The sequence below is a fragment of the Oratosquilla oratoria genome, chromosome 43, assembly GCF_046742065.1.
Source record: "Oratosquilla oratoria isolate Oo_2021 chromosome 43, ASM4674206v1, whole genome shotgun sequence".
NCBI classification, from domain to species: domain Eukaryota; kingdom Metazoa; phylum Arthropoda; class Malacostraca; order Stomatopoda; family Squillidae; genus Oratosquilla; species Oratosquilla oratoria.
Genome location: NC_134819.1, coordinates 15,541,209 through 15,568,398, shown reverse-complemented (window position 1 = coordinate 15,568,398; position 27,190 = coordinate 15,541,209). Strand labels below are relative to the sequence as shown.

Genomic DNA, 27,190 nt, shown 5'->3' with positions numbered 1-27,190 from the left:
TTTGCATCAACTTTCATACGTTGCAGTGGGCATTCCTGGTTACCCTCCGCTCCTCTCTGACATTGGGGTGAGAGACAGAAGCTCTAGGATATCTTTTAACCACCATACTCTGTGTCAGTTCCTTCCCCCCGCCTGCCTCAACAACAGAAGTCAGAAAGTGGCGTCGGATTCGATTAGCTAAACAAAGGGGAAGTTCTCATATAACACCGAAGAGAAAAATCAACACTTCCAAGCTTCTGGTGTCCTACGCCCTCCTTCTCTGTGGTGATATACATCCCTGTCCTGGCCCAGCTGCAACGAGAGTCCCAAAACACCCATGTGTAAGCTGTCTAAAAGGAGTCCGTCGCAATAGCAGAGCCATCAGCTGCAAATCATGTGGGGAATGGACTCACATCAAGTGTTGTGGAATTTCTCACGAAACCTACAATGCTGCCTTGGTGAATGAGGACATTCTCCACTTCACTTGCATTGGGTGTACACTCAATGAACTACCAGGAGCCCCCTTGTCCGATGGTGATGTTGACCCTTCACCTGTTAACCCCGATCACTGTGCCTCGCCCCAGTCAACACTCGGGAGTGATTTCAACTGCTTCAACAAGCGGGGCCTCCACTTCTTGCACTTGAATGCCAGAAGCCTTCTACCTAAGATAGACGAGTTCCGTCTACTTGCGCGGCGGACCAGGGCAGCAGTCATCGGTGTCACCGAAACTTGGCTAGACAGTACCATCTCCGACTCGGAAATTGCGATTCCGGGTTATAGTGTTGTGCGTAATGATAGAAAGAGGACCGGAGGAGGGGTATGTACATTTATACACAACGATTTAGCATTCAACCCCCGTACAGACCTTATGAGTAACGATGGGCTCGAAGCTGTGTGGATAGAAATATTGTTACCTAAATCGCATCCCATCTTATGCGGGGTCTGTTACAGACCACCGAAACAGATGTCCTTCTATAGCGCATTAGAATCTACCTGTTTCAATCGGGTCAATATGCATGACCAAGAAATTATTATCCTAGGTGATTTTAATAGGCAATGAGGGACTTGCTAAAATCTCATGGCCTGACACAACTGATTGACGAGCCTACTAGAATAACAGGCACATCCAGGTCCATCATAGATCTTATCCTGGTCTCCGATCGTAACAAGATAACGCAGGCTGGTGCTTGTGATTATGGTCTTAGTGACCACAAGCTCATATATTGTACTAGGAAAGCTAGGAAGACGATTTTCAACAAGCACAACACAGTGAAGCTTCGTTCCATGACGCATTACTCACGAGAACATTTTGTAGATAAACTGGGTAGGACAGACTGGTCGCCAGTTCTAAATTGTACCGATGTTCATAAGGCTTGGTCTTATTTTAAGTACACATTTCTTACTATTATAGACAGAGTAGCGCCTCTCAAAGAGATACGAATAAAACAGAGGACGGAGCCATGGATGACTAACGAAGTACTGGGTTTAATTAGAGATAGAGATAGATTCATTGCCAGATTTAGGAAAAATTGAAATCAGGAGGACTATAATGGCTTTCTGTACTATAGGAATCAGGTGAAATATTGGAAGGAAAAAGCCAAAGCTGATTATTGTACTAAGATGGTGCACCAGAACAAACACGATCCAAGGAAGTTTTGGCAAACACTGAAGACCCTAGAAGTTCACACAAAGCCTAGTAACAAAGTAGATAGGATAGGACTCTTGATAAACGGCGAGCTTAACTCTGATAGGAACACTATAGCCAACCACTTCAACATCTTTTCCACAACCATAGCCACAAAACTAGTTAAATCCCTCCCAACGGGTTCTGGGAAGTTTGGGCTGGGGTACGTTCAGGAGTACTATAAAGACAAGTCTACAAAGTGTTTCAAACTATAAGACCACTCAAAAAGAAGTGTTTAAATTACTGGCTAGCATAAGTGCCAATAAGGCTACAGGGTTAGACGACATTCCTGCAAAGTTTGTTAAGGATGGAGCCACAATTCTTACTCCCCCAATAACCCACATAAACTTGTCCATTGGTTCAGGATCTATCCCAAGCGACATGAAAAGGGATCGGGTAACACCTCTTTAAAAGAAAAAACAAAACAAAAACTGAGGCAGGTAACTACAGGCCTGTTTCAATTCTAGATATTATTTCGAAGGTCTTGAAACGTACCGTATACAATCAGTTAGATACCTACCTCATGGAACGTAATCTACTATATACGGTATGCAATCTGGTTTTAGAACGAATTACTCAAGACACCAGCTTAATATACCTTTACGATCTGATAAAACAGGAATGCGAAAGAGGTAATTACACGGGTTTAGTCTTATTAGATCTACAAAAGGCATTTGATACAGTGGACCATGATACTTTATTTAAAAAAAAACTTCAGGCATTAGGAGTGGCGAATATTGTCTGGTTCAAGTCCTACCTTACAGGTCGCAAACAACTAGTACAGGTAAATGAAACCTGCTCAGATGACAGAGAGATAACTTGTGGTGTACCACAAGGTTCAATTCTAGGACCCCTACTGTTCCTAGTCTATATTAACGACATGCCAGGTGCGGTGAACTGTAAGTTACTGCTATTTGTAGACGACTCCGCTCTAATTGTCTCAGGTAGGGACCCAGTTGAAGTAGAGGAGAAACTGAGTGTCGAACTGTCATCGGTCCAGGACTGGCTCATAGAAAATAGGCTGTCTTTACACCTCGGTAAAACGGAAAGTATTGTCTTCGCATCAAAACCCAACCTCAGGAAACACAGCGATGTACATGTCAGATGTGGGGTTAATGTCTTGGAGTCAAAACAAGAGGTAACCTATCTTGGAATACCCTTAGATCAGTCCCTCTCAGGGAATGCCATAACGGATAAGATTGTATCCAAGTCAAATTTTGTACAGAAAAGCCAGAAATTTTGATCTGGAAACAAAGAAGCTTCTGGTCTCAGCCTTGTTACAACATCACTTTGATTACGCTTGTAGCTCTTGGTACAGTAGTCTGAGCAGAAAAAAACCAGTCCCGGCTACAGGTTACACAAAATAAGATAATTAGATTCAGACTAAATTTACCTCAACGTAGTCATACTGGTATTGAAGAATTTAGCAAGGTAGGAATGTTACCTGTAAAATATCGTGTCCAGCAGTCAGCAGTTGAAACTAAACCAGGTTTACAATGTCATTCATAATTCTGCTCCCTCATATGTGAGCTGTAATTTTACATTATCGGCTGAGAACCGAACCCGGAACAGTCAAGTCTCTTATTGTACCTCATGCAGGTCCCTTCACCAAAAACAGTTTTCATTTCACAGGTGCTCAACTATGGAACTCACTACCTGTGTCCATTAAGAAGTCAAATAGCAAGGTTACCTTCAAGAAAAAAGTCAAGTGTTACTATATGTCTCAGCTATGGATAGAGAACAGCCTTGATTTTGTGTACTACTAGCTTAGTGAGGGATACCTCATTCCATGAGTAATACCATTCAAATCTGTGTTCACTCATAACTGTTCTTACCTCCCCCCCTTTTTTTGTTCTTCAGAAGTTTAGTTTAGCATAACAATGATTGATGTTTACAAATTGGTTTCCACCTTTGTTTTGCCAGTCATAATATGGTATATGTTTCAGGTAGGGTCCGAGAACAGTTATGATCTGACCTTTTTCCTCGTTCTCCTTGTTGTTTTACTCATTCGAGTACTGGTCCCCTGTACCCTACCCCTGATGCTTCAGGTTATAATGTACTACTCCCTAGTGCTCATACTAATTGCCCACACCGTCCTGAGATTCAGGTTAAATGGTAGATTTAATTAATAGGTGACCCTAGCTGCAGTGTAGCATTCACTATAACTACATGTTGTTACAGATGTAGAATATTGTAGTATATCATTAATGGTACTACTCTGATATAGTACTCACTCATACATGTTGATACAGCTGTAGAATAATGCAGTATATCATTAATGGTACTACTCTGATATAGTACTCACTCATACTGTTTTGTTACAGTTTAATATGATTTTGTTGTTCCTTTGCTTATTGCAATGTTCCTTTTTGTGATGGTGCTCAAATTATTTCCATGTGTACAAACATTTTAGTAATATTAGCTAAACTATAACAATGTTTATGTGTCATATGTGTTCTGACTGGTATTACTCATGATTGTCTCTGGTCCCCTTAACCCCCTACGTATGTTGTCAGTGTGACTTAGTGTAGAATAACAATCTGATGAGGACCACAATGGAAATAAGCGTACATGCTTTTTGTGTTATCCTCGGCAATTTGCATTATTCCGAACTATGTGTTCTTGTCATTATTTGCACTTGATGTACATTGATTCATTGCCAAATAAAGTCAATCTATCTATCTATCTATCTATCTGTCTATCATCTGCGAAGAAATCCATAAAGCATTCAACTCCTTCGTCCATGTCGTTTACGTATATGGCAGACATGGTTACTGACCCTTGTGGAACACCACTTATCATTTCTTCCCATTTCGAGTATTTGTCTCTATTTACTACCCTCATTTTTCTCCCAGTCAGGAAGTCTTCCATCCATTTTAATAAATTATCTTCAATGCCACCTGTTGATTCTAATTTTTCTATTAATTTTTTGTGTGGTACATTGTCAAATGCCTTTTGTACATCTAGATAGGCACAGTCTGCCTATCCATCTCTCTCGTCTATTATATCTATTATTCTCGAATAAAAGGAGATTAGATTTGTTGTACATGATCTTCCTTGTCTAAATCCAAATTGGCTTGGGTTTAGTATAGATTTTTCTTCCAGATGTTTAATCCATCTACTTTTAATCACGTTTTCACATATTTTAGCTACTGTGCTTGTTAAGGAGACCGGTCTGTGGTTAGTTGGATCTTCCTTACTTCCTCCTTTATATATTGATACAATATGTGCATTTTCCAGTCTTGTGTGTGTGAGATTCACCATGGTTTTGGATCGCGTGTTGGAATCGTGATCGACAGTTATTTCCCTCGCTGAAGAGAGCTCATATATGACCGATTTATGAGTAGTGCTGTGACCTGTGAGCCGAATGTACTGAGCAAAGTGGCTAAATTCTGATATTTTGTTTCATTGTTATAAATTTTGTTTCCATATTCCTATAGATTTTACTCCTTTAACTCATTCCGTAATGCTGTCGCATTAACGAGTCTATCCTGGCTATAACATCAGGTGGTTTCATTCAGCTGGGAAAAATTCCATTCCAAAACATTTGATCCATGATTGTCATCAAGGATTTTGTCATCCATATACCTCCCTTCTTCTTTCCTCTTTACTTTACTCTTCTCTTTACTTTCTCAAATTTACCGTCTCATTTTGCTTTTCCGCGTGCATTCCTGTTTTAAAACACGTTAATTTTGAAAGTAAGATACGACAACATAAACCGAATACTAAAACCCAACACATGTAAACAGTTCCATGCTTGAGTTTCGAGCAGTGTGGGTAATTGAAGTCTGTATTTTGGTTTTGGCACGAAAGTGGTCAACATGAAGGAACCGTATTTTTTGGAAAGAAGTTTGCCCATTAGAGTTGAGAAGGTAAAATCGCACAGCAGGCTTAAGAAAGTACCATAATAGTGTTTTCCTCACAGATGTTCAAGTAGAATTGTGGTATTTGTCACTTTGTGCGATAGGTATAGGAATCCTGAAGTCTTGTCATTGACATTGGCATGATTGGTTCTATTCCAGTTAGTATCACACAAGTTCGCAAACACAATTTACACTTATTTCTTTAATCCTTTGCACTTCAAATATCTGTTTCTCCCAAGGAATTGTTTTTGAGGTTAGATTAGGTGTTATATTCCAGTATCATAGTATTTCATAAAGTCAGTGAAACACTTATAATTAATTATTATAATTTTAAATATCTAGTAATTTTGCCACAGAATAGTTTAGTTTGATTAAGTTATATTAGGTTATGAGCTGTTGAACAACCCAAGTTTCATGTTAAAAATGTGCATGATAATGATTCTGGAATTTTATTGGATTAAATTAGGAGCAAATGAACAATGTTACAATCATACAATCAATGCACATAATTTATGTGCATGTGTGATTCTGGGATTTTACCCATATACCATTAATATGGTCAAAATAATTATTTTTCACCAATAGATCATCCTGCCTACCTTGTTTAAGTAAATTAAGATGAGAGTATCACCACTGCAATGTAAATAATTATAATATGCCATTTTCAATTGATATAGGGGATATCCTAAAAGTAATGAATAGTTAGGTCAAACACCGCTAGAGGCACCATCATCTATGATGCCCGCCAATAGCGCGTCATTTTAAGCGCATGCCATTCAAACTGCCAAATTTACATATCGCAGGAAATTTAATTTATAAAAATGTCACACGAGTATATTTACTACGATCGTAGTAAATTTCAACCAATCACATCATCAGTTACATGTCGGTACATAAAAACATAAGATAAGCATGGCGGCCTGCATTCAGCAGTAAATTGAAAATTTGCTTATGTTTCAATATGAAAAATGAGCTAAAAAAAAATCCATTAAATGAGCAACAGACCCAAATAAACGAAAACTACTAGTCTCGTGGATTATTCTAATATCAAAACCAGGGCAGGGTATTATGCAAGAGCTGAGAAATTGTGAGTACAAATTAGTTTTTTTCGTATTGGGTCAGATTATCGGATAACGTCAAACGTAGTGCGACATTTCAACTGCCGATGCAGATGTGTCCGTCGAAGCATGCTATAGCCTACACACATTTTGGCCTGATTTTCTGGGACAAAATAGGCCTGATTTTGTACCCTTCAAAATGGGGTCTCACTAAACGCCGACCAAAGTCGACCAACGCTGACCAAAACCACACAATGATGTTTTTTTTATCAAATGCATAATTTATATATAAAAAATAGCATATGGTTGCATTATTTGACCTATTTTCTTTAAAATGTGTGATTTCCATGTAAAATCATCAAAGAGAAGTTACGTTATTATCCTCTGCAAAATTACCAACCGGCAACCAACGCCGACCAAACCCAAACAATGACAGCTTTTGCTCAAATGACAAAAACGTATTCTCTTTGATGATTTTACATGGAAGTCACACATTTTAAAGAAAATAGGTCAAATAATGCAACCATATGCTATTTTTTATATATAAATTATGCATTTGGGCAAAAACCGTCATTGTGTGGTTTTGGTCGGCTTTGGTCGACGTTGGTCGGCGGTTGGTAATTTTGCAGAGGATAAAAACGTAACTTCTCTGATGATTTTACATGGAAATCACACATTTTAAAGAAAATAGGTCAAATAATGCAACCATATGCTAATTTTTATTTAAAATTATACATTTGAGCAAAAGCCGTCATTGTTTGGGTTTGGTCGGCGTTGGTTGCCGGTTGGTAATTTTGCAAAGGATAAAAACGTAACTTCTCTTTGATCATTTTACATAGAAGTCACACATTTTAAAGAAAATAGGTCAAATAATGCAACCATATGGTATTTTATATATATAAATTATGCATTTGAGCAAAACCCGTCATTGTGTGGTTTTGGTCGGCGTTTAGTGAGACTGTTCAAAATGCAATATCTTGGGAACTAGGACAGCTAGATGGATAATTCAAATTGCATTGTACTCATAGTGACTTTCTGCATCTCATGAGAACTACTTGAGCTCAAATATCAGGAATTCCATTTTTATGTTGACCTAGCTATCATGAACATTTGTGAACATTTCAGAAGCACCTTGTAAACATACAAATAGTTAGGTATGCACAAATCTGCAGGCGACGCCACCATTGCAGATGTACTGTTTACACCTCGAATGATAATGCCTCAGTTTGAATGCTTGTAGCATTCAGCTTATGCACAGATTATTGAAATTTTGCTGTATTGCAAGTGTATGCCCAATTCTTCAAAAACAAACATTTTCACAAATTTAAACACAAATTTGGTTAACCTTGGCAAAACAATTTTCCAAGTAAAAATCTAAAGGTAACACGGCAGTTAAGCCTTAATGGAGAACATGTAGGTAGGTGCATGCAAAGCGGGCAACGCCATCATTGCAGATGTAATGTTTACACTGTCATCTTTTGTGGTACATTTGAATGATTGTAGCATTTAGTGCATGCATACAATTTTCAATTTGACTTGCTGTTCTGCAAGTGTATGAGCAACTTTTAAGATTGTTGGTAATTTGTCAGTGGTGTCTTAATGCAGAACATGTAGGCATATTCTCTGATACCACACACGCCGACCATGGAACTGACAACACCTCCATCACTGGGCCCCAATGAAGAGGATTAACAACGAAAAAGGAAACCTGGTTTGTATTGTATGGGAGGGGAGAAATTGTGGGTGTCCAAAATGATATCTCTTAAATGCTAGTTAAATGTATTAAGACATAATTAGCAAAAAAAAATTAAAGAAAATAACGAAAAGTCTGACTCGAACATTATTGTGATTTTTTTCGCATCCGACCTAGTTATGGACCAAAAGGTCTCCTGTCGGCATGCTCCGCCTTTGTAATCCTTTGTAAAACAACTTCAGATCAGAGCCATCTAGTGATGACATGCCAAACCACGATGTAAACAATCTTTACAAAACTCCTGCGACCATGAGAGAATATCACAACAATGCTTTTTCAGGATTCAGTAAGTACAAAAGGAGTTTAAGTCAAATCTTAGAGATAGAGAGGGAAATGAGCAAAAATAGGATGCGGTGGGAGAATGAATTTATGGACTTGAACGAAATCGTTGGACTAATGGTTTGCTTAACGCAAGCAAACATTGAAATTTCCGACCTGAGGAAAACTAACTTGGATCTAAGAAACGAGATTAAGGAAATGAAAAATTATATAAGAGAGCTGAAGAGTGATAATGAAAAGAAGAGAAGTAATGATACCAATAGCGACAACTTAAAAAAAAGAGGTAAACAACAAATACAAGTGATGACTGAAAAAATTGAAGAGAACTTAGGTGAAGAAAGTATCCAAAAGATTAAGAAATGGAAGGAAAACATTGAAAATAAAGAAATTGTTTTCAAAGAAATAGTCCAACAACAAATGCATGAAAATGCAAAAGACACAATTATCCAAGTAATTAATGAAAAAGCAAATTGGGTCAGAGACACAGTGGATAGGAAAAAATGTGTTGTGGTACATGGACCAAAAGTAAAACATGGTCTGGCAAGGTACATGAGAGGAAAAGAAGAAAAAGAGACAGCAATAGCAATCTTAAAAGAAATTCAGGATGGAGCCCAAGATGCAGCGAAAGACGTCAACTATGCATATAGGATTGGTCACTATTCTAAGGATAGAAATCGACCCCTAAAGATAAAACTAAGATCACAAATGGTAGTATAAGACATATTTGAAAAAGTAGGTAACTTGGCAAAGAGTGAAAAGTACAATAAGATATGGATAAAAAGAGAAATGGGTATTGAGGAATTAGAAAAAGAGAAGACACTAAGAGATGCAGCAAAGAAAAAAAATGCAAAGATAACAAGAGGCCGAAAGCAAGGAATTCTATTGGAGAGTAATCAACATGAGGCTGAGGAAATGGTACATCAGAATGGGCGAACCAAAGACAAAAAAAAATGGAGAAAGAAAAAAATTGAAAGTGGCCTATACCAACATTGATGGATTAATTTCAGGACTGAATGAACTTAACAATTACCTCCTCGAAGAAAAACCAGACATAATGGCAATTGTGGAGACTAAATTAAGGGGTGAAATACCATCCATCAGTGTTGGACATGGACTACACAGTTACTGGATTAAAAAAAGACAAGAAACAGGGAGGAGGAATCATGTTCTTGGCCAAGAAAAATGAATATGAGAAAAATTGCGGAGGGCAAAGGTAATGTAGAACTGATCATGATAAAAATCGAAGACAAGAACATGAAAAGTAGAAAGTTTGTGGTGACTTATGTGCCCCCAAAAACAAACAATTGGAAAGAGAACGAGCATACAAAAATGCTAGAAGATACAAGGCAATCATTAAATGAGGTACTAATGGGCGGGGGTAATCTGGTAATTATGGGGACTTCAATTGCAAAGAAATTTGTTGGGGGAACATGACAGTGGGAGGAGGAGAAGACTTGTTGGGGTAATGTACTACTGGACATGATCATGGAATATACAATGACTCAGTGGGTCAGTGAAAACACCAGATACAGAAATAATGTGAGAATAAACACTGTGTGAGATCGAAACCTTTATTGGTACGACGTTTCGCTTGTTACAGCTTTTTCAAGTACAGACATGGCAGAAATAATGAGGAGCCGTCGAAACTAGATTTAATATTTACAACAGAACCTGAAATTGTGGATAAAATCCAATACAAGACACCAATTGTAAAGAATGACCATATACTCATTGAGACTGAACTAAAGGAAGAAATATACATGGAGAGAAATGAAAAGCATAGGAAAGGAAGATTGATGTACAACAAAACAGACTTTGCAGAACTAAAGAAGTTCTTCCAGAATGCAAACTGGGAAAATTTTTACATGGAAGAGACAAAAGTGGAAGAGAAGTGGGATATCTTGATGGATAATTACAATGAAGGGGTGAATCAGCACGTACCAGGACAGAAGCTAGAGTGTACATTAAATGCTGGCTCAACAAAAATTGCAGTGAGGCAAAAGATAGAAGGGACAGAGCTTGGAAAAGATGGAGAAAAGATAAAAAAAAAAAAAAAAAAAAACTGGAAAATGGCAAGTTTATAAACTATAGAAATGAGTATGTTAAAGTGAGAAGAGAGGAAAAAAGGAAGCATGAAAAAGATATTATAGATGAATGCAAAGAGCAACCCGAGCTATTCTATCAATATGTGAATGGTAAACTTAGAAACAAACAGGAAGTGGTGGAACTATGCCAAGGGAATATAGAATACATAGAAGAATTAGAAATGGCCTAAGTCATGAATGATAACTTCAAATATGTTTTTACTAGAGAGAAAGCACAATATTGGGTCGAAGTAAATGAAGTGCAGTCTCCCCCCCCCCATGAGCGAGATAATACCATACCATATACCAAGGCTTTTTCTCCCTTACAAGGGAGGTAGCCAAAAAGAAAAGGCGTAAAATCATTCCCACCCATTCCATCCCTAAATACACTCCACTCCCCTCCACCCTCCTTTTAGTCATCCCTGCACCCTGTTCACTGCCCTGGGTCAGAGGCAGTGTCGGAAGGCACAGCACATCCACAGCAAGGCCGCTTCATTAAATCAGCGACCCCCCCTCTCCGTCCCCCCATGCAGAAAAGAAGACGGGGAGAAATCCCTTCAGGCTGCGTCAAATTTTGCTCACACATACTACCTCACCCCCCATTGCACCTCATGCATCACAGCATCATCCATATACAACCATTCTCCATTCACCCCTGTTTTCTGCCCTTTCCTGTCCTTCCTTAACAGACATTCCCCTCTTCCCCAAAGCCCCCTTTCACCCCATCCATCCATCTCATCCTAGGACATCCCCTCATGTTCACTCCTTCCACATCTGCCTTCCATACCTCTTTTACAAGTGTTTCTTCATTCTTTCCATGTGTCCAAACCATCCTAATACTCTTTCATCAACCCCATCTCCCAGCTCCCTTTCCACCCCTGTTCTCCTCACCTCCTCATTTCTCACTCTATCCAGCCTAGTAACCCCTATCATACTTCTCAGACACCTATTTTCAAACAGATTTAAACTCCTTCTCTCTTTTTTTCTTTTGTTTTCTGTTTCTGCCCCATACAGTGCTGTTGGCACAATCACTCCTTCATACAGTCTCCTCTTAGCATCCATTCCTAAATGTCTATTCCTCATTACACTTTTTAATCCACCAAGGCATTTACTTGCTTCTCTCAATCTACATTCTACCTCCACCTCCACTCCACCTTTTCCTGTCACATTTGCACAGAAGTATCTAAAACTATCAACTTCTTCCAGTTGCTCTCCCTTAATGCTCACTTCCAGTCTGCTGCCACTTTCACCCCTTGTACATCTCATCACCTTACTTTTACCCACATTTATCTTCAGCTTTCTTCTTTCACACACTCTCCCAAACTCTTTCACCAACTTCCTCAATCCCTCCTCCGATCCTGCCACAAGCACAGTGTCGTCCGCAAAGAACAGTTGGCTCACCTCCCACTTTTCTCCATTTTCTTTAACCATCTCCAATCCCTGACTCACCACCCTTGCATTTACCTCTCACACCACCCCATCCATGTATAAGTTGAACAGCCAGGGTGACATAACACATCCTTGACGAAGTCCCACCTTTACCTCGAACCACTCACTCTCACCGTTTCCAATCCTGACACATGCTCTTCTACTCTCGTAATAATAATAACACAAAAAGAAATAATGGAATATCTATCAAACCTTGATTTCAGGAAATCACATAGCCCGGATGGAATTGCAAATTGGATTCTAAAAGAATGCAAAGAAGAACTAACGGACAAAATACATAACATAATAGGTTGCTCACTTTTATACACACATACATACACGAAAGGCTTTTTCCCCCTTTACATGGGGGGTAGCCAAAAAGAAAATGGCATAGAAACCACTCCCACCCATTCCATTTCCTATATATTCCACTCCCCTCCACCCTCCTCCCTCCCTCTTATCTTGGCACCTCCTGGATGACAGGTCATACCTGCATCCTGTCCACTGCCCTGGGTCAGAAGCAGTGTCACAAGACACCACATCCATAGCAAGGCCGCTTCATAAATTCGGCGACCCCCCCTCTCTGCCCCCCTCATGCAGAATAGGAGAAGACTTAGAGAAATACCATCAGGCTGTGATTTTTTTCTCATACATACTTCCTCACCCCCCATCCCCCACCCACTCCCCCTCATACATCACAGCATCATCCATACACAACCCTTCTCCATTCACCCTTAGCTTCTGTCCTCTCTCGTCCTTCCACCACAGACATTCCTTTCTTTTGTAATGCCCCTTTCACCCCATCCATCCATCTCATCCTAGGCCCCCTCATATTCACTCCTTCCACCTCTGCCTTCCACACTTCTTTTATTAATCTTTCTTCACTCATTCTTTCAATGTGTCCAAACCATCCCAGTACTCTTTCATCAACCCTATCTCCCAGCTCCCTTTGCACCCCTGTTCTCCTCCTCACCTCCTCATTTCTCACACTAACTATCCTAGTAACCCCTATCATACTTCTCAGACATTTCATCTCGAACACATTCAAACTCCCTCTCTCTTCCTCTCTTATGTTCCATGTTTCTGCCCCATACAGTGCTGTTGGCACAATCACTCCTTCATACAGTCTCCTCTTAGCATCCATTTCCAGATGTCTATTTCTTATTACACTTTTTAATCCACCAAGGCATTTACTCGCTTCTCTCAATCTACATTCTACCTCCACCCCCACTCCTCCCTTTCCTGCCACATTTGCACCCAAGTATCTAAAACTATCCACTTCCTCCAGTCTTTCACCCTTTATACTCACTTCCAGCCTGCTGTCACTCTCTCCCCTTGTACATCTCATCACCTTAATTTTGCCCACATTTATCTTCATCATCCTTCTTTCACACACCTCAAACTCTGTCACTATCTTCCTCAATCCCTCCTCTGACCCTGATACAAGTGCAGTGTCATCAGCAAACAACAACTGGCTCACCTCCCACTTTTCTCCATTTTCTTTAACCATCTCCAATCCCTGACCCACTACCCTTGCATTCACCTCTAGCACCACCCCATCCATGTAAAGATTGAACAGCCAGGGCGACATAACACATTCCTGACGAAGTCCCACCTTTACCTCAAACCACTAACTCTCTCCATTTTCTAATCGTAACACAAGCTCTACTACTCTTGTAAAAACTCTTGACTGCTCTTAACAGCTTTCCTCCTATCCTATGTATCTGCAGTACCTCCCACAGTGCCTTCCTGTCTACCCTGTCATAAGCCTTTTCCAGATCCATAAAAGCCCAAAAAACATCCTTCCCCTTTCCTATAGCTTTCTCACATATCTGTCTTACCACAAAAATCTGATCTACATAACCCCTACCTGTTCTTAACCCACACTGTTCCTCACCAATTACTCCCTCTGTTCCTCTCCTAATCCTCTCAATCAAGACCCTCCCATAAACCTTCCCAACTACACTCAACAAGCTGATCCCTCTGAAACTTCTACACTTACACTTGTCCCCCTTTCCCTTGTAAAGCGGAACTATACAGGCACTCCTCCAGTCCTCCAGCACTCTACCCTCTCTTAAACAAACATTAAATAACTTCACCAGCCAGTCCACCATAACTGTACCTCCTTTCTTCAGACACTCTGCATGGCATCCATCCATCCCAGGTGCCTTACCTGCTCTTATCATCTTAACAGCTGCTATCACTTCATCCTTCCCTATTTCTCCTTCATTTTCCTCACTCATCACTCTCATTTTCTTAGTGCTTCCCACTGCAACTACCTTTCCCTCCCTAACCTCCTTCACATTTAGCAGCTCCCTAAAATACTCTGCCCACCTTCCTCTCACTGCTTTCTCTTCCATTATCATCTCTCCATCTGCACCTTTTACCTTTTCTTCTCTACTTGATTTGCCTCCTCTTCCTCTTTTAATTTCCTTCCAAAACATCTTTTTATTACTTTCAAAATTTTCTGTCATACTCTTTCCCCATTTCACATCTGCTCTCCTCTTTGCTTCCTTTATCTTATGCTTAACTTCCCTTCTCTTTACTTTGTACCTCTCATAAGATTCCCTTGTCCTAATTTGTAGCCAATTTATGAATGCCTGCTTCTTCTCTTCTACACCCTTCTTTGCTTCCTCATCCCACCACTCACTACCCTCCCTTCTATTTTCTCCCGCCCTCCTTGTTCCACACACCATCTTTGCACACCTTATGACTCCCTCCTTGAACCATCCCCATTCCTCCTCCACTCCTAGTTCTACTCTATCCTTTACTCCCTCCCACTCCTTTCTCAGCTTCTTATACTCATTCTCCTTTTTTCTCTCATTTAAGCAGTTTACTCTACCTCCCCACCTTCTGCCCTTTTCCTCTTTCTCCACCTATTCTCCACTCTCAATTTACCTTCCACCAGAAAATGATCTGATATTCCCCCACTCTCTCCCCTTAGAACATGTACATCCTTAATTCTTCCTACCATAATCCTGGTCACCACTATAGTCCTTTACCTGCCACCCTTCCATCCACCACCCTCTCCCATGTGTACTTATGCTTGATTTTCTTCCTAAACACTGCATTTGCTATCATCAACTCTCTTTCAAGACACATCTCCACCATTAATTCTGCACTATGATTTTTACCTGGAACTCCATACTTCCCAATCACTCTATTGGTTCGTTTCCTACCCTAGCATTAACCCCTACCATACGGTGCCGCACACGTAGGCGTCATGAGGAGCAAGTGGATTCGCGACGCTGCCATATCGGCGTCTTGATTATATTTATTGTAGTCACCCCTGCATTTTTACATTCTCCCTAATATGCACTGAATCCCATTCTCTATGGTTTTCAAAATCCACGGGTGAAAGAGAGAACAATCGATATAAGCGGTGACTATATTTTATGATGCGAGTATTATTACGACACGTCGTACGACTGGCATTGGCTGCTTCCCGCGAGATTTAAGTCCCGGAGTGAAGTGGTTAAGGTCTCCCAGTACAACTACATTGACATTTCTTCCTATTCCCTCCATGCACTCATTTATATCTACCCAAAAAGCCTTCCTTTCCTCTATGCTCTTCTCACTACCAGGCCCATATACACTCACAAAAACCCACATCTCCCTTCCAAGCTTCACCTTCATCCACATCAAACTTGATGAAACCTCCTTCCATTCCACTACACGCTAACTTATCTCTTCACTTACTACTATAGCCACCCCTTCTCTCCCTCATCCACTCTTCACTCCTGAGTACCTCCCTGCTACACTCCCAAACTCACACTCACCCTTCTCTTTAATTTTAGTTTCACTCAGAGCCAGTACATCCATCTTTCCTCTCACAAACATACTGCCTGTCTCTTCCCTTTTACTCTCATCTTTACCACATCCACGCACATTAAAAGACCCAAACCTTAGGGTAGTGTTTGGAAAACTCCCAGACCCTTTACTTTTTTAGGAATGTCCCCTTTTGGGGCTACAGGTAGCAGGACTCCTAATCCCATCTCCTGTCCCATTTTTTTTGTTGCCTCTTACAACTCAAGTGGAAAGACTTGGTGTTAGCATTCTCTTCCCCCACCACAGGGTAGGCAAAAAAAAAAAAAAAAGGAAATAAATATTCAGAGGAAAGGGTTTGGGGGACAGCATAACGGAGGGACAGTCGTAGTATAAAAGTGTCATCATTTCTCTATGACAGTTTTCCTCTATTACAGACAAAATGATGTGCAGCTCTGGTCCGAAGGGGCGCCCCATATAGACCCTAAAATATCAGTTATACTTTGCCACAATAACACGCAGCCAATACCCCAGACAAAGAATCCTACAATTTGCCAAGATCAATAAAAGTGGCATTTACATATTTGGACGAAGAAATTATAAAAAAAATATTGGTCACACTGATAAGGCCTAGACTAGAATATGTGGCGACATTATGGTCAAACTTATAGAAGGAAAAATACCAAAAGACTGGAAAAATGCTAACATAGCACCAATGTATAAAGGAGGAAACAAGGAAGAACCAACTAACTACAGGCCAGTCTCACTAACAAGCACTATAGCCAAAGTTTGTGAGAAAATCATCAAGAATAGTTGGGTAAAACACCTGGAAGACAATAATATAATAAACCCAAGACAATTTGAGTTCAGACAAGGAAGATCATGCACCACAAACTTAATGTTTCTACTCAAGATTAATAGACATAGTGCAAGAAAGGAATGGATGGGCTGATTGTGCCTTCCTGGACTTACAAAACGATTTTGACAGAGTACCACACAAAAAATTATTAAAAAAAAAAACTGGAACATATAGGAGGGATACAAGGGAACCTACTAAAATGGATGGAGGACTTCCTGATTGGTAGGAAGATGAGAGTAGTGTTCAGAGAAAAATATTCAGGTTGGAAAGAGGTGATCAGTGGAGTACAGCAAGGATCTGTATTGGCTCCAATAATGTTTGCTATTTATGTGAATGACATGGATGATGTGAAATATTACATGAGCTTCTTTGCAGATGACGCCAAACTGTTGAGAAAAGTAAAAACTGAAAAGAATTGCGAATCACTGCAGGAAGACCTGAATAAAGTATGGAATTGGAGTCAGAAATGGGAAGTAGACTTCAATATTAACAAGTGTAGCATAATGGAGTTTGGAAAATGCCAAAACAGAATATCAGGACAATATAAAATTGGAACTAAGGAGGTAAAAAAGGAGAGATCCGAAAAAGATTTGGATGTAATTATCTCAAACGACTTGTCCTATGATAAACAGATAAACAAAATTGTCGGAGAATCCTACATCTTGCTAAGATCAATAAAAGTGGCATTTACATATTTGGACGGCGAAATGATTAAAAAAATATTGGTCACACTGATAAGGCCTAGACTAGAATATGCGGCGACATTATGGTCACCCAGTACCAAAAAGAATAAAAAGAAAATAGAAAAAATCCAGAGAGCAGCCACAAAAATGGCTCCTGCACTTGCAAACTTGTCATATAAGGAGAGATTGGCTAAACTGGAGTTATCGACTTTGGAGCAAAGAAGAGAGAGAGTTGACCTACTGACCATCTACAGAATTGTGAAGGGCACAGAAATACTCGATAGAGAAGAATTGTTAAACTGGGACAAGAGAAACACAAGAGGACATGGAAAGAAAATAAAAAAACATAGCTATAGAAGAGATCTGAAGAAAAACAGTTTTCCACATACAGTGGACACTTGGAACAAACTGGACAAAGAAATAGTGTGTGCAAAGACCATTTATGAGTTTAAAAGCAAACTAGACATTGCGAGATACAAAGGCGGGACACCATGAGTGTAGCTCCCCTTCCCGCAAAATACAACTAGGTAAATTAGTTGCGCTTGTTTACGCACGACATGTCGGATATACTACTAGTAGTAGTCATAGAGGATGTTGTTCACAAATAATACATACATTGTTATGGTATGAATTAAGATGTTGGAAAGGCTATGCTGTGCCTATTACATAGCTGGTTATGGCTATGATAACTAGTATATGAAATAACTATTAATACTATGGTCAGTATTCCATGTTGTGGACTATGTCCATGACCATAAGAAGTCTCAATACTAGTAGAGGTCCAGAGACAAGACTTAATTCTCTTCTGGGTTTCATAATAATAGACATGAGCTGTTGAAATAAGGCTTTTTATTCAGATTATCATGATTATAGATAACATGATTAAACAAAATAACTCCTTTGAAAGTACATACTTATACCAAGGCTTTTTCCCCCTTACAAGGGAGGTAGCCAAAAAGGAAAAGGCATAACATCATTCCCACCCATTCCATCCCTGAATACACTCCACACCCCTCCACCCTCCCTCTTATCTTAGCACCTCCTGGATGACGGGTCATCCCTGCACCTTGTCCACTGCCCTGGGTCAGAAGCAGTGTCGCAAGACACAGCACATCCACAGCAAGGCCGCTTCATTAAATTGGTGACCCACCCATGCATAAAAGGAGAAGACGGGGGAGAAATCCCTTCAGGCTGCGTCAAATTTTGCTCACACATACTACCTCACCCCCCCATCCCCCTGCCCATTCCACCTCATGCATCACAACATCATCCATATACAACCATTCTCCATTCACCCCTGTCTTCTGTCCTCTCCCATCCTTCCTCAACAGACATTCCCCTCTTCCCCAAAGCCCCCTTCACCCCATCCATCCACCTCATCCTAGGACGACCCCTCATGTTCACTCTGTGCACATCTGCCTTCCATACCTTTTACTAGTCTTCAATCATTCTTTCCATGTGTCCAAACCATCCTAATACTCTTTCATCAACCCTATCTCCCAACTCCCTTTCCACCCCCATTCTTCTCCTAATCTCATTTCTCACTCTAGCCTAGTAACCCCCATCATACTTCTCGGACACTTCATCTCAAACACATTCAAACTCCTTCTCTCTTCTTCTCTTATGTTCCATGCTTCTGCCCCATACAATGCTTTTGGCACAATCACTCCTTCATACAGTCTCCTCTTAGCATCCATTCCCAAATGTCTATTTCTCATTACACTCTTCAATCCACCAAGGCATTTACTCGCTTCTCTCAATCTACATTCTACCTCCACCTTCACTCCACCTTTTCCTGCCACATTTGCACCCAAGTATCTAAAACTATCCACTTCTTCCAGTCACTCTCCCTTAATGCTCCCTTCCAGTCTACTGCCACTTTCACCCCTTGTACATCTCATCACCTTACTTTTACCCACATTTATCTTTATCTTTCTTCTATCACATACTCTCCCAAACTCTGTCACCAACTTCCTCAATCCCTCCTCCGATCCTGCCAATATCTCTAAGTGTAGCGTGTTAAACATAGGGCTACACAACCCCGAAAATAGATACAACTTAGATAACACGTTTTTAGAAAAATCTGAGTGCGAGAGGGACTTGGGAGGTCTGGTGAGTCCGGACCTTAAAACCAGGAACCAGTGTATTAGTGCCAGAAATAAAGCTAACAGAGCATTAGGCTTCATTGCTAGGACAGTAACGAATAGAAGTGCAGAGGTAATTATTAAACTCTATCTAGCGATAGTTAGACCCATCCTTGACTATGCGGTACAGTTTTGGTCTCCGTCCTACAGAATGGACGTAAATTCACTAGAATCAGTACAGAGAAGAATGACCAAAATGATACAAGGACTCAGAAATTTGCCTTACCAAGAGAGGCTTAGGAACCTAAACTTACACTCTCTGGAAAGACGCAGAGTGCGGGGTGATCTAATAGAAGTGTTCAAGTGGATCAAAGGCTATAACAAGGGTGATGCAAACAAGGTCATCATAATAAAACAACAGGGCAGGACTCGCAGTAATGGGTATAAACTGGACAAATTTAGATTTAAGAAGGAAATCAGCAAGAATTGGTTTACTAATAGGGTGGTCGATGAATGGAATAAACTTAGTAACCATGTAGTAAGCGCTGAAACTATCAGTTGTTTTAAAAAACAATTAGACAACTTTATGGATGGGGATGACAGGTGGTGATGGACACGGAGCTGCCTAGTGTAGGCCTTATGGTCTTTTGCAGTCTCCTTTATTTCTTATGTTCTTCTTCAGTGTCGTCAGCAAACAACAGCTGGCTCACCTCCCACTTTTCTCCATTTTCTTTAACCATCTCCAATCCCTAACCCACTACCCTTGCATTTACCTCTCGCACTACCCCATCCATGTATAAGTTGAACAGCCAGGGCGACATAACACATCCTCGACGAAGTCCCACCTTTACCTCGAACCACTCACTCTCTCCATTTCTAATCCTGATACAAGCTCTACTACTCTCATAAAAACTCTTGACAGCTCCTAGAAGCTTTCCTCCTATCCCATATATATGGATAACCTCCCACAGTGCCTTTCTGTCTACCCTGTCGTAAGTCTTTTCCAGATCCATAAAAGCCCAAAAAAACATCCTTCCCCTTTCCTATAGCTTTCTCACATATCTATCTTACCACAAAGATCTGATCTACACAACCTCTACCTGTCCTAAACCACACTGTTCCTCACCACTTACTCCCTCTGTTCCTCTCCTAATCCTCTCAATCAAGATCCTCCCATAAGCCTTCCCAACTACACTCAACAAGCTAATCCCTCTGAAACTACTACATTCACACTTGTCCCCTTTTCCCTTGTAGAGTGGAACTATACAGGCACTCCTCCAGTCCTCCGGCACTCTACCCTCTCTCCAGCAAACATTAAATAACCTCACCAGCCAGTCCACCATCACTGTACCTCCTTTTTTTAGACATTCTGCAAAAATACTTTATTCCTTTTTCTATTTCAGTAAATTGGTGTAAAAAATAATGCACCGATATCAACATAAATTTAAGTTAGGTCTTAGGATAGTTGCAGTGACTGGTTAGTGTACCGAGAGGCAATCTAACGGGGATTGCTGATTTAATAAAATGCCCTTGCTGTGGATGTGCTGTGTCTTGCTACATTGCTTTTTACCCAGGGCAGTGGGCGAGGTGCAGGGATGACCCGTCATCCAGGAGGAGCCAAGAAAAAAGGGAGGGAGGGGTGGTGACTTAGTTATGGACCAAAAGGTCTCCTGTCTGCATGCTCCGCCTTTGTAATCCTTTGTAATGACACCCAGGCCTCACTGTTCAGATTATGTCTTCTGTGCCTCTCACCTGTGCTGTATACATCAGAAATCATGTATAACCAAGTGAATGTGGCTCATCATATTCATTGTTACATACCGGAGGTGAAATTGACTCATGTCTTGCAGGAAATATATACACACTTTGCATTAACAAATTATGCCCACATGAACAAACCCATACAAAATTTTTCTACAACTAAAATTCTGTTTCTAACTTTCAAACTACATCTCATTTCAGTTTACCTCTCACAACAATTTTTTCCATGTTTCTGCCTTTCTCTGCTACTATGTCTCCAATAGTTTTCCCCATTTTCATTGGTTGATTTAGATGTAAACCTCAATGTCCAAGTCTCCTGGTACATGCCTCCTGAGCCATAACATAAACCCTAATGAATATCCCACAGTTCTCAGTGGCAATAGCCCTCTTTTTTATACAACTATCATTTCATTTTTCTTCAGACTTTTCTTCCTCTCCCATGAGAACAAATCCTTTCCAAGCAGGTGATCTGACCATGGTAGTCCATAACCATGCTGTAGGCCAGAAAAAGTGCACTGAACACTGGCTTGAAGTACAGGGAGTGCAGCTGCAACTTGAGGTACACTTTTGAAGTCATTATGAGGATAGCAATGCCTCCAGCTGCTGAGTGTTTTCAAAAACCTACAATCAGTGCAGCTTTATGCATCTTTGCAGATGTTCTAGCTTGAACACTGTGGTCACTATTACTTAACGGTTGCTCAATATTATCATGATCACATAACACAATGTAACACATGTTTTGTTTATTTGTATTTTTTCATGTTTATATATGTATTTCGTGTCACTGAATCCAAATATCACATTAGTTTTGACGTAACATCGATATTTCTTTATTTATTCTTGATTTTATATTTTATTGTTATATACGCAACCTTTCTCTACAGTAGTTAATTGATTCAATCTACTTTAGCATTCTAAGGATAATTATACATCTAGTATTTTTTTCATAATATGAAGTGTATTTAAGAGCTACAATATTAGTAAGAACAAAATAAACAACACAACTTTGCACTGCAAGTGTTTTGATGACTCTTCTCATGATTAGAAGTGCTTTGACGATCGAGATTTTCTAGAATGCATGCTTTCGTCTTTTCTGACTAGTGACCATATGTAATCTCCCATCATAGCAGTATTCCATCGTCCTTGATATCTTCTTTCCATAGTTGCGATATCCTGATGAAATCTCTCGCAAATGCTCCTCACTGACAGCCCCCAAGTTTTCGGGGAAGAAATCTAGGTGAGAATGCAAGAAATGTATCTTCAAGGACATACGACAACCAAGTTTCCTGAAGGCTAAAATCTCAACTTCCCATTAATCTGTAAGTTTCATAACTTACAGATTTGAAAAACAAATGTTCAAACAAGGTAAATATTGTTCGAATAATGCTTCAAATTGCGTAGTTGGCCCATATCTGACGTCTGGTCAGGTCAGGTCAGTTTTGGTTGATAAGAGGGACTCTCAAAACAACAGAATTATCACTTATCAGGTACACTGAGCTTGCTGGATAAAAGGAACTTTATGTATTACATAAAAAACAACCTGTATTCACAAAAGAAAACATACAAAATTGGGATGAAGGATGTGGAGAAAGACCCCACCAATGAAAGAAATAATTGTGACACAGAAAGAAATAAGGGACCAAATAATGAATCTTGATGTCAGAAAATCACACAGCCTGGACAAAATTGCAAACTGGATACTAAAAGAATGTATAGATATATAATGGACAAAATATACAAGATAATAGAGTGCTCACTCAAAGAAGGAAAGGTACTGCAAGACTAGAAAAATGTCAATATCATGCAAATATTTAAAGGGGGAGACAGGGAAGACCCATAAAACCATAGACTGGTCTCTCTTACAATTATGATAGCTAAATTTTGTGGAAAAATAATCAAAAGTAGATGGATTAAACATCTGGAGAACAATATTCTAAATACGAAACTATTTTATTTTAGACAGGGAAGATCATGCGCCACAAATGTTATCTGTTTCTATTCAAGGGTAATAGAGTAGAACCTCTACACGTGCCCTTATGTAGTGAAAATTCTATTCATGGAGTCAAATTATGGGGAAAATCTTGTTGCTATTTACGGACGGTCGCAGTATAATAATAGTGTCATCATTTCTCTATGAATAGAGTCTCCTCTATCACAGACAAAAGGATGTATGCCTCTGGTCCGTAGGGGCACCTCATATAGACCCTAAAGTATCAGCTGCATGTTACTTTGCCATGATAACATGCAGCCAATACCCCAGAGGGGGTAAATACTTCCATACAAAACGCATACACGCTCAGATCACAAAACGAGCACTCTTAAGATGAAACTCAACTCATTCTTCAACATGCCCTTCCAGACAGACCTTAAGAAAAGAAGAACCATATTTACATAATTGCATTCAGGTTACCATCCAGCACTATGACAAATCCAGTACAGAATAGACCCAGCCACAGAAATTTATTGCCCCAGATGTAACCATGACACAGAGGACACAGAACACCTCATCACACTCCCCCACATAGCACGCCAACAACACAATATACACTGCATAAAGGAATTATGGGAAAACTGTGCTCTACCTGTGGCATTCCTCAGGGAAATAGGACTGCTCAACCAGACAGTCTAAGAAACGACAACAACATCACTGCCCCACCCTAGCCACACCCCCGAAATGAAAGAAATAATGATGACACAAAAAGAAATAAAGGACCAAATAAAAAATCTTTATGTCAGAATCATATGGGCCCGATGGAACTGCAAACTGGATATTGAAAAAATGTATAGATGAATTAACAGACAAAATACATAGGATAATTGACTTCTCACTCAACGAAGGAAGAGTACCACAGGATTGGAAAAATGCAAATATTGTACCAATATACAAAGGAGGAGACAAAGAAAATCTAACAAACTATAGACCAATATCCCTTACAAGCACAGTAGCAAAAATATATGAAAAGTCATTAAAGATAAATGGATTAAATACTTGGAAGAGAACAAAATACTAAATTCAAAACAATTTGGTTTTAGAAGTGGAAGATCATGTACTACAAACTTAATATGCTTTTACTCAAGATTAATAGAAAGAATACAAGAAAGCGATGGATGGGCAGATTGTGCTTTCTTGGACTTACAAAAAGCTTTTGACAAAGTACCACACAAAAAGCTACTAAGAAAATTGAAATAATAGGTGGAATACAAGGAAAGTTATTGGAATGGATGAAAGATTTCTTGAACGGAAGAAAAACGAGGGTGGTATTTAGAGACGAGCTCAAATTGGGAAGATATAATAAGCGGAGTCCCCCAAGGCTCTGTATTGGCTCCGATAATGTTTGCCATTTATATAAATGGTATAGATGAAGGCATGAAATGTTATATGAACTTCTATGCTGATGATGTGAAATGGATGGGAACTCTTGATAGGGATGACCTACTAAAATGGGACAGAAGAAATACAAGAGGACATGAGAAGAAACTTAAGAAGGACAATTACAGAAGAGATCTGAAGAAGAATAGCTTTCCACACAGAGTGATAGGTATCTGGAACAAACTGAATGAAGTGCTAAAACTATACTTTAACCCCTTCCATACGGTGCCGCCTACGTAGGCGTCATGAGGAGCAAGTGGATTCGCGACGCTGCCATATCGGCGTCTTGATTATATTTATTGTAGTTGCCCCTGTGTTTTTACATTCTCCCAAATGTGCCCTGAATCCCATTCTCTGTGGTTTTCAAAATTCGCGGGTGAAAGAGAGAACGATCGATATAAGCGGTGACTATATTTTATGATGCGAGTATTATTACGACACGTCGTACGGCTGGCATTGGCTGCTGCCCGCGAGATTTAAGTCCGGAGTGAAGTGGTTAAGAAAAAACTGGATGCAGAAAGATACAATAGCAGGTCGCTACAAGCATACAGGTACTCCTCGTTTAACGACGACAATTGGGACCAGCGCGCCGTCCTTAACCGAATTGGTCATTAAGCGAAAGTGTATACATATACGTACATGTACTGTATGTACAATGTCCGGCAATACATGTATCTTTATTTTTGTGTATTTTCCCTCTTTTATACAGTACATTAAAGCTTTATTTACTGTTTATTTACGGTGGTTATGTTCCAAAATTACCGTATATGACCAAATCCGCGTATGCTGACATTCCATATTGAATACCGGGGTATTTTTTTAGTTTCGACCATGGATGCAATATAGCAATAGAGATTTAATTATTAATTTTGTAAATTAAAATGTATCAACGTAATATGCAATTTTGTGGGCGGAAATGAAAGTAAAAAAATACCATGCTACAAGAAAATATGCTAATGAACGAAGTCAGTAGCATAGGATCGGGACGCCATCTTGTCGTCTGCCAACGTCTCTCACGAGGACGAGCCGGATGACATTTAATTTGCAGGTAATGATTTATCAAACACAGGTTAGGTTAGTTTAGTTTAGGTTAGACGGATTTATCATCCTTTCATTTCTTCGACATCAGCATCTATCATAACAAACATGGTGTACCATTGGTCCGACATGACTTCGTTACTTACGAAATTTATTTTAGCACCTTTTTTTGCCCCTCACAAAATTGCATATTACGTTGATACATTATAATTTACAAAATTAATGATTAATTTTCTATTGCTATATTGCGCCCTTGGTCGAAACTAGAAATTTACCACTACCGGTATATACTGTACCCCAGGTAGTTTTTTCAGCTTGCAGGATGGTAATGTAGACCTAAGCTTCAGAACACTTTACCTCACAGGTAATATCCACCGTACAAGTTCATTTATAACATCATACAAATTTGCCTCAGCCAACTTAATTATCGTACACGTCGTAACTTCGGGAGATTTACGTTAAACGAATGTCATAAAGCCCGTCGTTACTCCGAGTTGTCGTTAACCGAGTAGGTCACTAAACGAGGAGTACCTGTAGCTCTTTTCCTGCAAAATACAACGAGGTAAATAAATTATTTGTTCCTTGAGTGCTCATGGGGCCGGTTAACTGGAAGCCATGTTTCTCTTGCTAGAGAGACATGGGAGGAGGCTTCTCCTCAGATACGTTTGAACCAGCCAGAATGAAATATGTCACATAGTTTGAGTAAACTTTCTTTTTTACTTACAGTATATGAATGACAATGAGTACATTGATGTTGAAGAAATGACAGAATATCTCATGAACAACTACAGGGAATTTCAATCAAAGAATAAGAAGCCATTTATGAAGTGTGTTCAGAAAGGTGAGTACTGTATATATTAAAAGTGCTGCTATGGAAGAGTGTTTTAGTATAGTTTATTTCAAAATTGTAATAGTAAAACTCGTTTCAATATTCCATGTTTACTATACTGAATTACTGACTATTTTGGGGTGCTCCTATGGACCAGTCATACATTTGTCAAAGTTAAAATCTCTACTGGTAAAGGAATTTTGTACCTGAGCAAGGAAGGGAAGGGGCAGGAGGTGGGAGTGGGGTGGGGAGTGGTTGTGAATAGTATTTTGATGCAGCCTTGCTGTGGATGTGATGTGTCTTCCTGCATTGCTTCTGACCCAGACGTGGGCATGAGGAGCTAAGATGAGAGGGAAACAAAAATGATGGATGGGAGTGGGTGCATGCCTTTGACTTGGTTATCTCCCTTATAAAGGGGAAGATGCCCTCAGTAGATAGATAAAGGAGTGATTATACTTTTGCTGTACTGATGTTTTTCTTTTGTGCTGTTTCCTTGAAGCTGTACGTCAGTGTTTCTATGGTTCTACCTCTTTTTGATCCCTAGTGTTGAGAGAAAAGAATTCTGTCACCACGTTTCTCTTACACATCATAAAAGGTGACTAAGTGAAATGGGACAGATTGGAAGAACTAGGTATCCTCCACTATGGATATTCCAGCTATGAAAAGACATGA

General features: G+C 39.8%; 1 protein-coding gene across 4 annotated transcripts in view; it reads left to right on the top strand.

The window, feature by feature from the left end:
- The first annotated feature begins 5,396 nt into the window (after positions 1 to 5,396).
- Positions 5,397 to 27,190, top strand: part of LOC143022121 (nuclear valosin-containing protein-like) — a 170,363-nt gene continuing 148,569 nt past the window's right edge. For 2 of the 4 annotated variants that reach the window (XM_076180131.1, XM_076180130.1), the window contains exons 1-2: positions 5,397 to 5,536; positions 26,416 to 26,530. In XM_076180131.1, the coding sequence (XP_076036246.1) occupies positions 5,486 to 5,536; positions 26,416 to 26,530 (166 nt within the window). In that variant the 5' untranslated portion in view covers positions 5,397 to 5,485. The remainder of the gene's footprint in view (positions 5,537 to 26,415; positions 26,531 to 27,190) is intronic. The other 2 variants (XM_076180134.1, XM_076180132.1) reach the window with 1 other exon arrangement.